Source organism: Plectropomus leopardus, chromosome 15 (assembly GCF_026936395.1).
Source record: "Plectropomus leopardus strain MGB_pleo_1.0 chromosome 15, ASM2693639v1, whole genome shotgun sequence".
Classification (NCBI taxonomy): Eukaryota; Metazoa; Chordata; class Actinopteri; order Perciformes; family Serranidae; genus Plectropomus; species Plectropomus leopardus.
In genome coordinates, this window is record NC_142190.1 from 20,955,890 (window position 1) to 20,970,474 (window position 14,585).

Sequence of the window (14,585 nt, forward strand, 5' to 3'; positions counted from 1 at the left end):
CAGGCACATGCATCAGCCTGCCATGGCTCTGCTCACCTTGTTCTCACGAGGCACTGCGAATGTAGACAAAGGAATATGAACAGCACATTTGCAAATGTAATACATTATTGTATGGCTTATGCCACCCGGGTTTGCTTGATGTGCGTTTGATGTGAAACCCAGTGGTACCAGTAAGCTCTGCTACTTTGAAGAAGGTGTACTGATGAGCATGAATGTTAGATGAATTGTTGTAAGTGGATTCATATGAAGGCCCCATTATAAGTGAAAAAAGAGACATTTCAAGAGAAAAGGAGACACACTCACACACTCGCATGCATACCTAACCCTTGGGAAACAATTGTGGTAGCTAATCCATCTCAGTAAGGTGGAATATGCTTATTTAAACGCTCCAGTCACAAATTCATTTCACACATTCCTGAGGCTCTGTAAGTGATCAGTGAAGAAAAATAGACGCAACGCTCTTTTTCTCACCACTCTCTGAACAACATTAAAGGGTGTGAGTATCTCATCTGTTTTTCATCTGTTTCTCTTCCGCCTGTCACCCTTTAATGGTCGCTTTCCTTTTTTTTTTGTCTCTACTTCTTCCTGTCTGTCATATTTGTTAATCTGGCCTCTTCTTTCCCTTTTCCATCCCTTAACTTGTGTCTCTCAGGCATTGGCACGCAGGATGGAAGTGCGAAGAAGGAGGAAGATTTCAGGGGCAAGTCCCAGAGGCAGGTGCAGTTCAACCCGGGACAGACCACAGCTACGTGGCGGGTTCGGATACTGACTGATGGAAAGTACGAGCAGGCAGAGACCTTCCAGATACTGCTGTCAGAGCCGGTGATGGGGGTGATGGAGTTCCCTGCCACAGCAACAGTCGAGATCCTGGATCCTAGTGACGGTCAGTCCTTTTCTTTTCATGCACACTTTATATCCTGCATAAAATGAAAACATGAATACTTTTAGGGTTGAATATTCTTTTGTGGTGACAATAGGATGGAGTTTTTTTTCTCCACATTTAAATCACAATAGAATCAAAAGCTGAAATGTATTTTTTCATTTTTGCATATTTTGTCTGAAGACTCAAAAGTTTTTCTATCCTGAAAGTAACAATTTGATGCTGATGGAGATGCAGAATATCAGGTGTTGGTAGCTTATCTGAATAACAGGGATGCCTAGTTTCTGTAAACTCTGGCACTCAGATTATAAAGAATTAAAATGCACATAGTTGTGCAGGTTACTGAAAATTTGTAATTAGTCACAGTTACTTCTCTCAGAAGTAATTAAATTATTTCACCAATTACAAACAATCAATTACTCAAACCAATTACTGTATTTTAAAGTTATTATTGACTATGGTGATTTACTTTTGCGTTAATCTCAAATATCTGTTTCAATTCTCTTATTAAGGCACACAGCCATATTTTTTAGTGTTGCTGTGTCACAGTGTGAAACAGGGCAACTGTCATTTTTTTAACTGATGATTATACCCATTGTCACTATGACGAGAAGTTAGTAATAGAACAATAAAACACACTATGCTTTGATAGGCCTATTGACTGTAGCTTTGACGTGCCATCAAAACAAACAATGCAAGTCAGTTTTTACTGTTTTGGAGGAATAAAAAGAAATAACTGTTTCTTAGACATTTTTGTTTTTCAGTTGTCTCTTTGCTAAAATAAAACCAGAACATACAGGAAATATGCATACAGCATTAAAAATGCAAATGTTTCAGAATAAAATGAAAATAAAGTTGCAGTATTTAGTGTGACCTGCCTTTCCTCCTAGCATATCTTAAACTCTTTTGGGCAGACAATATGAGATTTACAATACTAATCTTCTGGTGTATTTACACCAGGTTGCATTCAGAACATGTACAAAGTTCAATATGGATTGTTTGAGCTACCTTTTCTTATTTCTGTACAATTACATGTTTGTTGTTTATCCCTTTCTTTGTGGAGCATAACAAACACAATTTATGATAGTTAAACTCACTGGAAGGTGTCTACTACTGTACACATTTCCTGTATGTTTTGGTTGTATTTTAGTGAAGAGACCACTGAGAAATAAATATGTATGATAAATACAACCTTGCTAGCAAACTCTAGGGTGGCCTGAGACTTTTACACAGTACTGTCCCAATTGCAATGGAGTTAACCCTGACACTGGTATTGTAAAAAGAAAAAAAAAATTTTTTAGTGACTTATTTTGTATTTTCCACCATAAATGTTTTTATTCAGATAATTTTTTAGATTCCATGTGATATTGGTTATTACCTCCACAAAGGAGCTTATTTTTTCTGTTCAGTTTTGTTTGTTTGTTAGCAGGACTGTGGAAAAACTGCTGGCTTGATTTTCATTAAACTTAGGGAAAGGGTGAAGCAGAGGCCAGAAGTGAAGTCCTTCAATTTTGGAGGAGATGCAAATCCCGGGGTAGATAGACAAATTATTTTTCAACATTGTTAACATTGCAAGATAGAGCATTTGGCCTTGGTGGAGGTCTGCGCTCTCAGAGTGCCCCTCTAGTTTAGAAATCAAACACCACCTTTGTGGACAGACAGTATGGAGGACTGAAAATGCAAGTTAATAGAATATTATATCCAAAGCAGAGGTATTTGATTTGCCAATCTGAGTAGACAGATATGACTGCAGGCACAGTGAAGTTTTTGACATTTCTAATCCACACCACACAAAATCCCAACCGCCACTCAAGTATTCCTGCTACAAAGCAATAAAAGATGCACAACCCTTTACCGTATATCACACTTGCCTTGTGAAGCATCAGTCAACTTGGCACACAGAGAATGAAGAATTGTCAATATAAACACTGTCTACTGTAGATATAAAGTCATGTCAAATCTATCCTCAAGGAGGTAAGGAGGAGAAATATGACGTGACAGCCAGCAGAGATTTGTTTTCAGGATGAAGATTATGTTTCTGCACTCGCCAAAAATACTGAGCACAATGTTTATTCCTAAAACCCAATGATACAAAAGAACAGTATGATTAGAGCTCCTCGTTTATTTATTCGTCCATTATCATCAGGCCTAATCAAAGGTTGCCAGCCATATAATTTGATATTGCTGTTTAGCAGTTGTCAAACCCTAATACTTGAGTACAGAAAGTGTGTCTCTCTCTCTCTGTCTCTCTCTCTCTCTCTCTCTCTCTCACACACACACACCGCACATGCACATGCACACGTGCGCACGCACACACACACACACACACACACACACACACACACACACACAACACAACACAACTTCAGTCTTTCGCTCTCTCTTAAATAGTTTGTAATCTGCCATTTTCCCTCATTCTTTGTGTCTTTGCCTGCAAATTGAATTGCTAATGGAATATTGAGTAGTGCGACAAACTGGCACTGGCTCTGAATTCCTCTGCTTCTTTCACATTCATTTTTTGTATGCTTCACTCCTTGCCTCAGTGCAACTTTTAAGTAATTATAGATGTGCAGCAAAGATGGAAACACTGAAGCTTCCATTGTTGTGACACACAACATCTGCTCTCATCACTCTTTCTCTCTTTCCAATTCATCTACTCACTTTTTCTTTCCCTGTATCTTTATCTCTTCCTCTCTTCCTCCACTCGCACCCTCCCTCCTCAATCTATCCTCCCCTGTGGGTTAATTATGGTGTGTGTGGAGGGCAGGGGCTGGTTTGTTTTCTGTTATCTCTGGGGATTGTCTAATGTGACAGAGATGTGCCACTCTGTACTCTAATGGGCCAGTGAAGCTTTAGCTATGCCTGTGGCGTTAGCTGTACTCCAGCTTCTTTCTCTAATGATGAAAACTGGCTTTGTCTGGTCCTCTGCTTAGCCCGGAGATTCCCTCCCCAGAGGACATGTCAGCTAGGCTAATAGCTTTAGAGGAGGAGAGAGGATCGCTAAGCTTTAACCGAAAGTGTTCCAGAATTAAGCAGAGCGTAACAAGCTGAGTTTGTTCTAACGGCATGGACAGGCTGTGTTTCTGCATGCACGAATGCCTGGAGCTCTTCTTTATTGTTTTCTGTTTGTTTTAGTCGTAAGAATGCGGCACCCTCCGCAGCCCTTCTGTATTAGCCTGTTGCTACTTTGATTAATAATGAGGAGTGGGCTTGTCCTGTAGCGCGGTTGCCTGTGGTGCACCCACTTTTCAGTGCTGCAGCAAACACAAACTCTCTTTAATTACAGGGTGTGATAGTCCAGCTTTCCTCCTGCAAAACTTTGTGACTTTCTTCATATATAATCCATGCACAGTGCTGACTGAAGATGAAGGTGGCAGCCTGCTGTTTGACTGTTTGCTGCAAGCAATACCAGCATCTCGCTACAGTCAGTGATATCTTTCTCGCTTCCTCTATACAGCGGGGATGCTATATTTCAGTAAAACTGTTACTCTGCTGCATTTTTCACCAAGGTCATGCCACTAAATGATGAAGAACTGTTTTCTGCTTTGTAATTTTTTCGTCTGAGATCGCAAGGCCGGCTGCAGTCAAGCGCACCCTTGTGTAATTATGAGAGCTTTGTCTCAGTTAGGATGTAAATCTCCGGACTAATGTAGGACACATCAAACGAGAGACTGCTTTTTGTGACTTTGCTGCTGCTTTGAACTGTGGCATGGTGTTTTGCTGTGGTAAGTTAGATGGTGCCAGACCTCAAGAGGCTGTTTAGTTTCACATTTATGCATTTCAGGCGTTTAGCTTATGGGCATGCCAAGTTTTACAAGCTGGGAAAGACCAGAATGCGCAACAACAATCAGACAGCAGAAACAGAGAAAATTTTCCTGCATCTATTGAATATTCATGAAATTATCAATAATGGAGATGTTCCAGGGATAGAAATAAAAGCAAAACATTTCTTTTATTATTATTTTTTTTATTTAGGCAACACAATAGTGAGATCAGGTACTTACTATTTTAACACCCTCTGTGAAAGCACCTTTTTTTCTCTCTCTTCATGAATGTTTTAAAATGACTGTGTGTTTTCCTCCAGGAGGTGAACTTGACCCACTTGGCTGAAAATTTGCTTTTCTAATTCTTGGGTGGATTTAGTGGCACTAGAAGAGTGGAGTGTGAGGTGAAATGTGAAAGAACTGTGAGGAGAGGGGGTGTGCAGTATAGGTGTGGAGAAAGAGAGAGGAGAAAATTAGCGTACAACTGTGTGTCGGCGTGTGTGTGTGAGATAGGTAAGCAGTGGACTCTGATCCCCTGCTATGAGTCCCTGTAACCCCCTGGGGAGTGACAGATTGTGGGCAGCGACAGAAAGCAGAAACGGAGGAGAGGGGAGAAGATTGAGAAGAGAGAGGACGATTTAGGGAGAGTTAGCGTAAGAGAAGAGAAATGTTTGACCCCCCATGGTGCATAAGATTGTCTTATGTCGATGACTTCATCCCAAAGAGTCATCTCAGGTGTTGATCCCTTTTTACGCTGGGTGTCAAATCAAATATCTAAATCTGTTTTTTTCTCTTTTTCACTTATTTTTAACGCTCCAGCACTTGCCATTTTAATGTGAGTTTTTGTTGCACCAGCAAGCCACAAGTGTCTTGAAGCGTCCATCATTCACTCATTCATTCACAGTCAAAGAGAAAGGGGGGGGGCAAGAAGATCTGGGGCGAGCTGAAGCTCAGTCCACACTGTTAGTATTTTTATTGGTCCCTGTGCGTCTGTGGAAAATAGCTCCAACATGTATTGTTTCTATAATGCCAGTAAGTTCTTCGCCTTGATAGATGATGCTTTCACTGGCTCCAAGTCTCTCTCTCAATCACAAACTCCTCTCAGAGAAGGCGAGGGGAGTGGAAAACAAGAGGGGGGAAAAATAAGAGAGATGGTTTTGCTGACCCCTCTGCGTGTCGAGGAGTCGATGTGTGAAACTCCCAGCTGATTCCCCTCTGTGGGATGAACTGAGAGGCTTGCATGTGTAATTGTCTGCGACACACCAGGCAGTAAGAAAAACTTCCGGAGGGGTCTCTTTGAAGAGCACCTCTGGTTGCATCAAACTGAAAACTGTGATGGAGAGTTATTTTTGAATATGAATAAGCACACCGCAGGACCACCACTTCAATAGAACTGAATAAAAAAATGTCAGCTGCGGCTCACTAATGCAGAGCCAGAACAAAAGCCTGTATCAGTCCTTGATGGCCTAATGTACTGTGGATTTTTGCAGATTGTTATACATATCATTACCCTTTTCTTTTTTACGCTGACTCGCTCCACTCTTTCTCTTTCCTCCACCAAACAGAATCGACTGTGTTCTTCCCCGAGCAGATCCACTCAGTGGAGGAAGATGTTGGAGAGCTTTTCATCCCGGTGCACCGCAGTGGAGACATCAGCCAGGAGCTTATGGTGGTCTGCTACACACAGCAGGGTACAGACTAGCCTTTTTCACCTCATCTAACCCGTTTAGCCTCAGTGTGCCTTCTCTGACTGCCAGCCTGCTGGTCAGACTGATAATATTAGATGGTGAATGTTATTATTTATGACTCGATGAATAATTTTTGACCACATATCCTGTATGCACATAGATTATTGAAGTGCTTGAAGCATAGATGAAACATCATTAAAATTATTTTATGTTATCAGGATTATCATATTTATAAACAAATCATAGCAGCATCAGACAACACCAATAACTCAAATGTTTTTGTTGTTTGGGGATACTGCACACATAAAAGAAACCGTCATTGTTGGCCAATTTTAGCGTGACAGTAGGATTCAATCTTATGTAAATTTGTATTAGCCTGGTAAGACCATTCTGATGATGTGAGCTCAACATTGTGTTTCCCTCTCAGTAACAGTCTGGACTGGCTGCCACCCAGAACACTTTCAGTTTGTAGGCGTACTTGCTTTGACTGACCAAACTCCTTCAGCCAATCCTGATTTGAGCACTAGCCTTACTACACAAATACATTGTCAGTTAGACAGTAACGGTTTAGAAAATATAATTTATTTTTTGTCAGCGTCTTTGTTGACTGTCAGAAGCATTGTGAACACGTCCCTGCATGGCCGTGATCATGAATTTGTACCGGGAACATCTGCTTCATCCCCAACCTAGGCAGTTGATAAATCAAGCTTTTGCCAAATCCAGTCAGAAGAATGTCGAAGAAATCCTCTCCTTCGAGAAACTCTGCAAGCGCATGCTCCTGCTCTTGTTTGATTGTTTTTATCAACTTCTTTACCGAATTAAGTTAGCACTTTTTGCTGCAAGATCAGCCATTACTGTTTTGCAAGCAGTGGCCTGCATGCTACGTCACCACATACAGCACATACCCTGATTGGCGGCCACCACTTTATGCTACTACTGGTTAACAGTCAGAATTTTATGAAACCGAGTACTGATGTTTGATTGTTAATCTGATGTGCTGAACCTTCTTTGAATTCATTACACTTTATCACACTACTTTTCTCATCAAATTCAGCACAATATGAATATGTATATGAAAGTTACAAATTCAAATGTAGGGGATCAACTATGAAAAATGTATTAACCTGACGCTGAGCACTCAGCATTCCAAGTTTTCTGATGCCTTCTGTCTATTCTATATGTTTTGATTAAGTATTTTTTCTTAAGTGGAGTATCTTTTATCTCTTCCTAATCTCCTGTCACTGTCAAATCTCCTCCAAAGGTTCTGCCACAGGGACGATTCCTACCACTGTCCTGTCTTACTCAGACTACATCTCCCGTCCAGAGGAGCACAGCAGCGTCCTTCGCTTTGACAAGGGTGAGCGGGAGAAGCAGTGTCGCATGGTGATTATCGACGACTCTCTGTACGAGGGAGAAGAGAGCTTCAACGTTACTCTATCACTGCCTGTTGGAGGCCGTCTGGGAATGCACTACCACACCACCAAAGTCAACATCTTGGAAGATATGGATGATGGTAAGGCATGCTGGTGTTGTCGACCGTGTTTTAAACACTTTTTCCTTTAAATAAGATATACCCAAATCACATGGATGGAGAGGTCATGGTGAACTTTGCAAAAGGGTATTTTGTCTCCAAAAAGAGACTGTGAAGATGAAATTTATTTCTGCTTTGTGTGCACATATGTAGCTTTAATGTTAAACAACACATGCATATGGACACATACAGGCATGTGCAAACACAGTGTGTTGACACACAGCGCTACATGTTGTGATGAATTGTGATCACAGCCTTTATGCCACAGAAACTCACGTAATTAAGCTTGTTTACAGATTTACTGTCTGTTGGAAACACCCTGACATGGACCCTTCAGTGACAGTAGATACACGGAATCAAACTCCCATCTAGCTGTCATTCAGTTTTTAATTAAAGTTGAGACCCGCACCAGAGTCCAGTGGGACGACATTATCAGAAGTGTCCCAGGTCTGCTTTCATCCTGTTGCAACATGTTATGGACAGAGTCAATTACATCTTCTGAAATGCAGAGAAATGCGCAGAGGATTTATCTGGGGATGGAAAAATCTGCAGGGAAATATTTATTCCCATCTATAGGCTTTCTCCACCATCTCACTACCCTGCATTGATTTAATTTATAGACTTATGAAGATTAAATGTCTCTGCTCAGGTTTTTTGTTAAATGCCATGCTACAGGCAGTAAAAAAAAAACTTTTTCTTTTGGCATAATCAGTGTGGGTCAAATTCCAGCAATGTAAAAAGACGACTTTACATCATCAAGGTCCTATAGATAATGTCAAGGAAGTCTTATCTGTCCTCATGTACACTGTAGCTCTCATATTGGCGTATAAGCTCACCCACCCATCTGGCATCAAATCAGAGAAATGCAAAGTGTAAAAATTGCCCTGGTTTCCTGTTAGTAATATCTTAAGCCAATATTTTAAGATGAGGAAAACACATCAACAAATAAAAAAAGGTCTTGTTGACCTACATCTAGTCCAACTGAGTATAAATGACTGGCTACAACGCTCCACATGTGAAAACATGGCAGTGCCCTAAATTTATGTTTTCATCTTTCCTTTTTGAGTGTTCTCTCACCCCGTAAAGTAGAAATTGAACTAACTATTTGTGATATTCTGTAACATAGGCTACATTTAGCTGCCATCGAAAATAAATATACAGGATGTAAGAGAAACATTCTTCAGGCATTGTTACAAGCTTTTATTTAGATGAGCACATTTGTTAACCTATTTCAAACTATGACATGCCCAAAATGGCTCAACTTAATAGAGTTTATTTCTGCAACAACAAGACCTACATGAATCATAATAGAGGTAATGCTTGTCAGATTTAATAGAGGAGTGGAACCATTAGTATATATGCGACTGGGTCAGGGTAAATAAAGAAATAAGACAGTCTAAAATGAAATATTTTTTATCTAAGCCTAACAAAACTTAGCACTTTTACAATAATATCTATTTGGAATTTTGGACTTGCAGCCGAAAACCTCTAGCACACCATATTACAACATCTGTACATTATCTGTGCATACACGGGTGCTAATGAAATGAAACAGAACACATTTGGAGAGCTTTTAGTAGAGGCATATAAAGATGGAATTTCCAAATTAGCCATTTCAGGTACAATTGTGCACCTTCTTTTCTTCTCAGGTAACTGTAAAACTCATTTAATGTCACTTAAATGTCACAATTTGTATTAACTGGCTAGACAGTAATACAAAGGTCCCATATTGTAAAAAGTCAGATTTCTATGTCTTAATAAACCAGGTTCAGGTGCTATATAAATACTGTGAATGTCTAAATCCCCAGAGAAATGCACAAAGTCCGTATTCAGAAACTGTGCCTTTTAACAAGCCGCCAGGACTTCTGTGAAGTTGTGATGTCACAACTATTCTGAATAAAACTAGAACAGACAGTCATTACCCAGGGTGCAGAGATACTAAGAGTACAGATGTGTAAAATCAGGAAATACTCCAATCGGAGTAGACTTGGCTTTCTTTGGGAGGTGGCCTTAAAGAGACAGGAGCGAAAATGGAGCATTTCAGACAGAGGGTGAATACAGGTATAATCAGACAGGCAGTATTAGAATTATAGTGTGTTCTTTTGAATATTTCAGTCATGTAAACATGTTATAGTAGAAACCCCAAATACAAGTTTGAACCTGAAAATGAGCACAATACAGGACCTTTAATTCCATTTGAAAACAACTGTTTTGGGCTTTATTTTGAAAAATCAATGAATAACACTACATGTTCTTATTCATAGAAAAAACATAATAAATTGATGGAAAACAAATTGATTGCAACTATGAAAAGACAATACATCAGAAATAAAAAATATTGCATCACACAATAAGGTAACAAACAGATGACTATAGAGGATCCGGTCGTCTCCAGCCTAAAAAAACATTTTTTGTAACATGTGGGCCTGGATGAATGTCCAGGTTCAAAATGCTGTAAATCTTGAAAAATGAGGACTTCTTTCTCAGACTATTTTTCAATCAGTCTCTCTTTTTAGTTGCTCTTTCAGTTTGTCATGAATTGTTTGGATCAGAAGGAATAGTGTCAGAAAAGACTTGTCAAGCCATTGCGAGCCTGAATACTGGGATAAATAAAACAATGGTGACTTACAACTGAGAACTCATTTAGGGATACAAACAATTGTGCCAAATTGAATGTGTGTGTGTGTGTGTGTGTGTGTGTGTGTGTGTGTGTGTGTGTGTGTGTGTGTGTGTGTGTGTGTGTGTGTGTGTGTGTGTGTGTGTGTGTGTGTGTGTGTGTGTGTTGTTTTAATGTGCATGGAGGCATCTGGGGGATAGTTAACAAGAAACATGACACACTGTCTGATTGTTAGTATATTGTCAGAAGACTTCAGTTGTGGTGCTGAGTTCAAAGGAATGGAAATGTGTTTGTGAAAGCCCAACTCCAGTGAGAGATGATGTGTCATTTTTTGCCTCCCAGAGGATAATACACCATCTGACAGCGCTCTAATACCTGCACCCAGCCAGTCAAACTGCACCCTCCCTCACTTATACAACCTCAACTCACCAAGAGAAAAAACAAGAGTTACGGCGCTCAGTGTTTACTTGTGTGCAGGGTTACTGTCTGCGTCTGCTGTGCACGTGTGTTGTTGCGTGTATGTGTGCGCAAATCAGACCTCAAATTCTGCATCAAAGGTAAGTGGTGAGAAAAGCACTTGTAAAACTCTAAGTGTGACTGCTGGTGCTCTCTCTAGCCCCATTTTTCCTTCCCCCAGGTCAAAGTCAAGTTCAGTCCACCATTCTCCTTCCATCTATTTCTCCACCACCTCTTCTCTCTCCCTCTCTCACACTTTCTCTCACTTCAGCTAAAAAAAAGAGACCCAGGGGTGTCTGCTAGATTTAGTACTTTATCAGATTAAACTATACTGTACCCTGTCTCCCTGAGTGTTGCGCTCCGCATGGCTGCACAGTCTGACTCAAAGTGAGTGTTGTCATCTCCTTGTACCTTTCCAAGGAGAGAGGACACTCAGACTCTCTCAGTCGGGTGCATATGGCCACAGCTAAGTTTGTAGAATTGTAGATTAGCTCAGAGTATTTCTTGGAATCCCAGTCCTTCATTTTAATATTAGGGCAGCCTTACTGTTGGTCACACTCCCAATGCAGCAGAATCGCTCGCTCATTGCTCGTTTGTATGTTATGCTGTTGCTGTAGATAAAAAGTGTTTTTTTTCTTTACTATAGGAGGCAGATTGCAGCTGACTGAGGACTGGGGCAACGTTGTTTTACCTGTTGTCATTATATGGCAACACAATCCAGTCTTAATCCAATTATTTTTCAGTTTTAATTTGACATACATGCCATCTTCCAACACATGTTCTCACTACTTAGCATGCAGGCAGCAATGGGAAGAAGGTCATTTTCATCCTAAATTTTGCCCCGTTATATAGAAGATAAAAACTGAATTTCGAGATGGTTAATACAATGTGGCAGCTGAATTCTGCATCTTGGCAGAACGTTGGAAATGCCACGATTCCTAAAATTCCGATTAAAAAATATTTTAAAAAGGTGTAAATGGTAATTATAATAGTCACCTACTTAAATCAGTCAAGCCAATGAGTGATGATGAATATTTTTTGAACACCAAAAGCGGTAATGCTGTCCAGTATTTCACAATAAAAAGCAAAAATTGGAAAAAGAATTTGAAAGAAATACTTTTTAATTGTATAGCAGATCATACATTTATAGAGAAGTTCTCAAGTTTTTTGTGTCAATAACTTTTAGATTGATAGACAATTGGTCAGTGATTTTTATTTAATAAGATTTCACTCCAGGGACCTCCATCCGAAAAGATTTTGGTTGTCAGATTTTTTTAAAACTGGAACTCTATAGCTGAGGAGATACCGTGATCACACCTTTGATCAGAGATGTTGGACTCTTTTAAATATAGGTTGGAATGAAAATTGGGGATAACAATATTTTAATTGTCTAATGCCTTTAGAGTTTCATGTGTGGACAACATTATAAAGTTTTGCAGAGGTTGGATTTTGTTATTCGTACCTTACAACTAAATGCCATTATTACATGACGTTGGCATGAGACGTTTAGATGACATTTAATTTTGGTTACTGAGCACAACTTAAAACACATTGTCACTGATCGTCAGTGTTCTTCGTCAAATTGACGTTGGTATTGTAAGTTGTCCTGAAACTGAATTTTGGTCACAACCTAAATTCAGTTTCATTGTCTAGCGACGTTGTTGGCCAGCTGGGAATGATCATAATAGTCACTCTTGAATCTTTTACTGATATTGGGCTCACTTTTTAAATTAAATGCTGATTAAGTGAATCAGATAGTGAAAATAAACCCCATTTTTCTCAGGATCAACTGAAACTCCTGCAAGAAACCCACAGGGGTCCTTGGTCCCCTGGTTGAGAACCATTTCATTATGATGTGTACGCCTTTTAGTCCCAAGCACTGACGGGAAGTTTACAACATAAAGAAAAGCACACTTTACTGTAGGGTAATATTGACAGTTTTGTAAGATATTATTAGTCACCTTACTCCAAAAGCAGGGGCCCTGCTGTAGAGGACAGCTGAGAATGTTTTTTCTGTAAACTGTATTTAAAGACACAATGACACACAAATGGCTACAGACACCCACACATAGTAATTATCACAATTTGGCTTTACACCTTCCTCAGCCCTCACACACACTTCAGAGTGCTAAACCACAGGCGCGGCCCTGGAGGGGAGAGAGGATGCAGTTCTCACTCATCAGTCATCACTCAACTCCCTCTTGTGGTGTCAAGAATTTGTCGTCCCCGAGTGCAGTCAGGACGTGTGAATGCAGACATGTATATTAGCACTCCAGCAGAAGTTTCCTCTCTGGGCACAAAGAGAATGCGTGCCAGATTGACTACATACTGTTTACAGATATGCTAGTTATTTACAATACTATTGAAGCATGCATTAATAAGCATCCCAAAACACCCTTACCAGCCTCTGCATTGTTTACCAGTGTCTGGTTGGATGTTTTTTTCCCATGTGTTTTTCCACCTACACAATCTGTAATTTTCCTTTTACTCTTCCATTGTGCAAATATGCGAATTCTATTTGCATTACAAACCAACGCTACATCTGCTAGGTAAAGCCGAGTGTGTAGGAGGAAAGGTATGAGAAAAAGACAGATGCATTGAGGAACCAAGTCTTTTGATGGAGAGGGAGGACACACTTGATGTGTGATACTTGCTGGGTATTGTTGCCCTGGGCTGTCACTTATTCTGTCAAGTTAAGAGTCAAAATGTAACTGCAGTTAATTTTCTACATTCCCTTAGTTATGTACACTATGCTTAGCTTTGTTATCTGGCCCAGTTAAAGTATATAAATAAAATATGAAAGTTCATATATCAGCAAAGTAATATTCAGGGAAAAAAAATATCTCTGGACTGCTGAAGTGTTTGATCATGACACAAAAAAATGATAATACGCATGCTATTTTTGGATTATATGCCAGAATATAAGAAAGGAGCCGAGTGAGAGAGAACTTTTATTCTGTCAGTTTTTTTGGACTTGACGGTGGGGGGTTTGTGAGAGATGAAGCTGTCAAATACACATTGGACTGCCTCCACTTTGCTGCCTCAGGAAACAATGCCAGTTCAAACAAGCCTTTGAGCAGTCTAGGGGGCCGCTTTCTCTCTGTCTCACCATCTCACTATACCACATTCAGAGAAAGAGAGACACACACACATAGAGAGGCCTTGTTTTTCAGTGCTAACTGCATCTCTTTTTTAGTTGAAAGTACTCAGTGGTTTCTGTCAGAGGAACAGTAACAAAGAGGTGGGATGAAAGGCCAGGAAAGGTTGAAAGGTCACGCCTCCCTCTAGTTAAACTTCAGACTAATGGGCTGTCGCTGTTTGACCTCTGTGTCCGGCTGCTGGCTTTACAAATGAGTCATGTCAGACTGTTGGAGGCTGCTGACAGGTTTTATGTTACCACAGGTGCACACATAAGAAGAGGAGACAAGTAACATTAACCCTAAACAAAAAATGAAATAACAAAGTTGCAAATATGAACCCTGTGACTTAATTGGGTCATTAAACACAGGCCAAAGGCCATTAAACTGAATTTATGGGGTACAAAAGTGTGAAAAAGCAAGTTTGATGTTGAGTTTCAAACCAACATGAGCACTTAAAAGGCCAAATCACCAGTTCCTAAATGCACTCTGAAAAAAATAAAATTAAAGCT

The 14,585-nt window shown here is 40.0% G+C and overlaps 1 protein-coding gene across 1 annotated transcript in view; it reads left to right on the plus strand.

The window, feature by feature from the left end:
* The window catches only part of frem2a (FRAS1 related extracellular matrix 2a), a 69,066-nt gene that overhangs the window by 35,552 nt on the left and 18,929 nt on the right, over nt 1-14,585 (plus strand). The window contains exons 4-6 of the mRNA XM_042499407.2: nt 653-883; nt 6,210-6,335; nt 7,594-7,845. Coding sequence (XP_042355341.2) covers nt 653-883; nt 6,210-6,335; nt 7,594-7,845 — 609 coding nt within the window. The remainder of the gene's footprint in view (nt 1-652; nt 884-6,209; nt 6,336-7,593; nt 7,846-14,585) is intronic.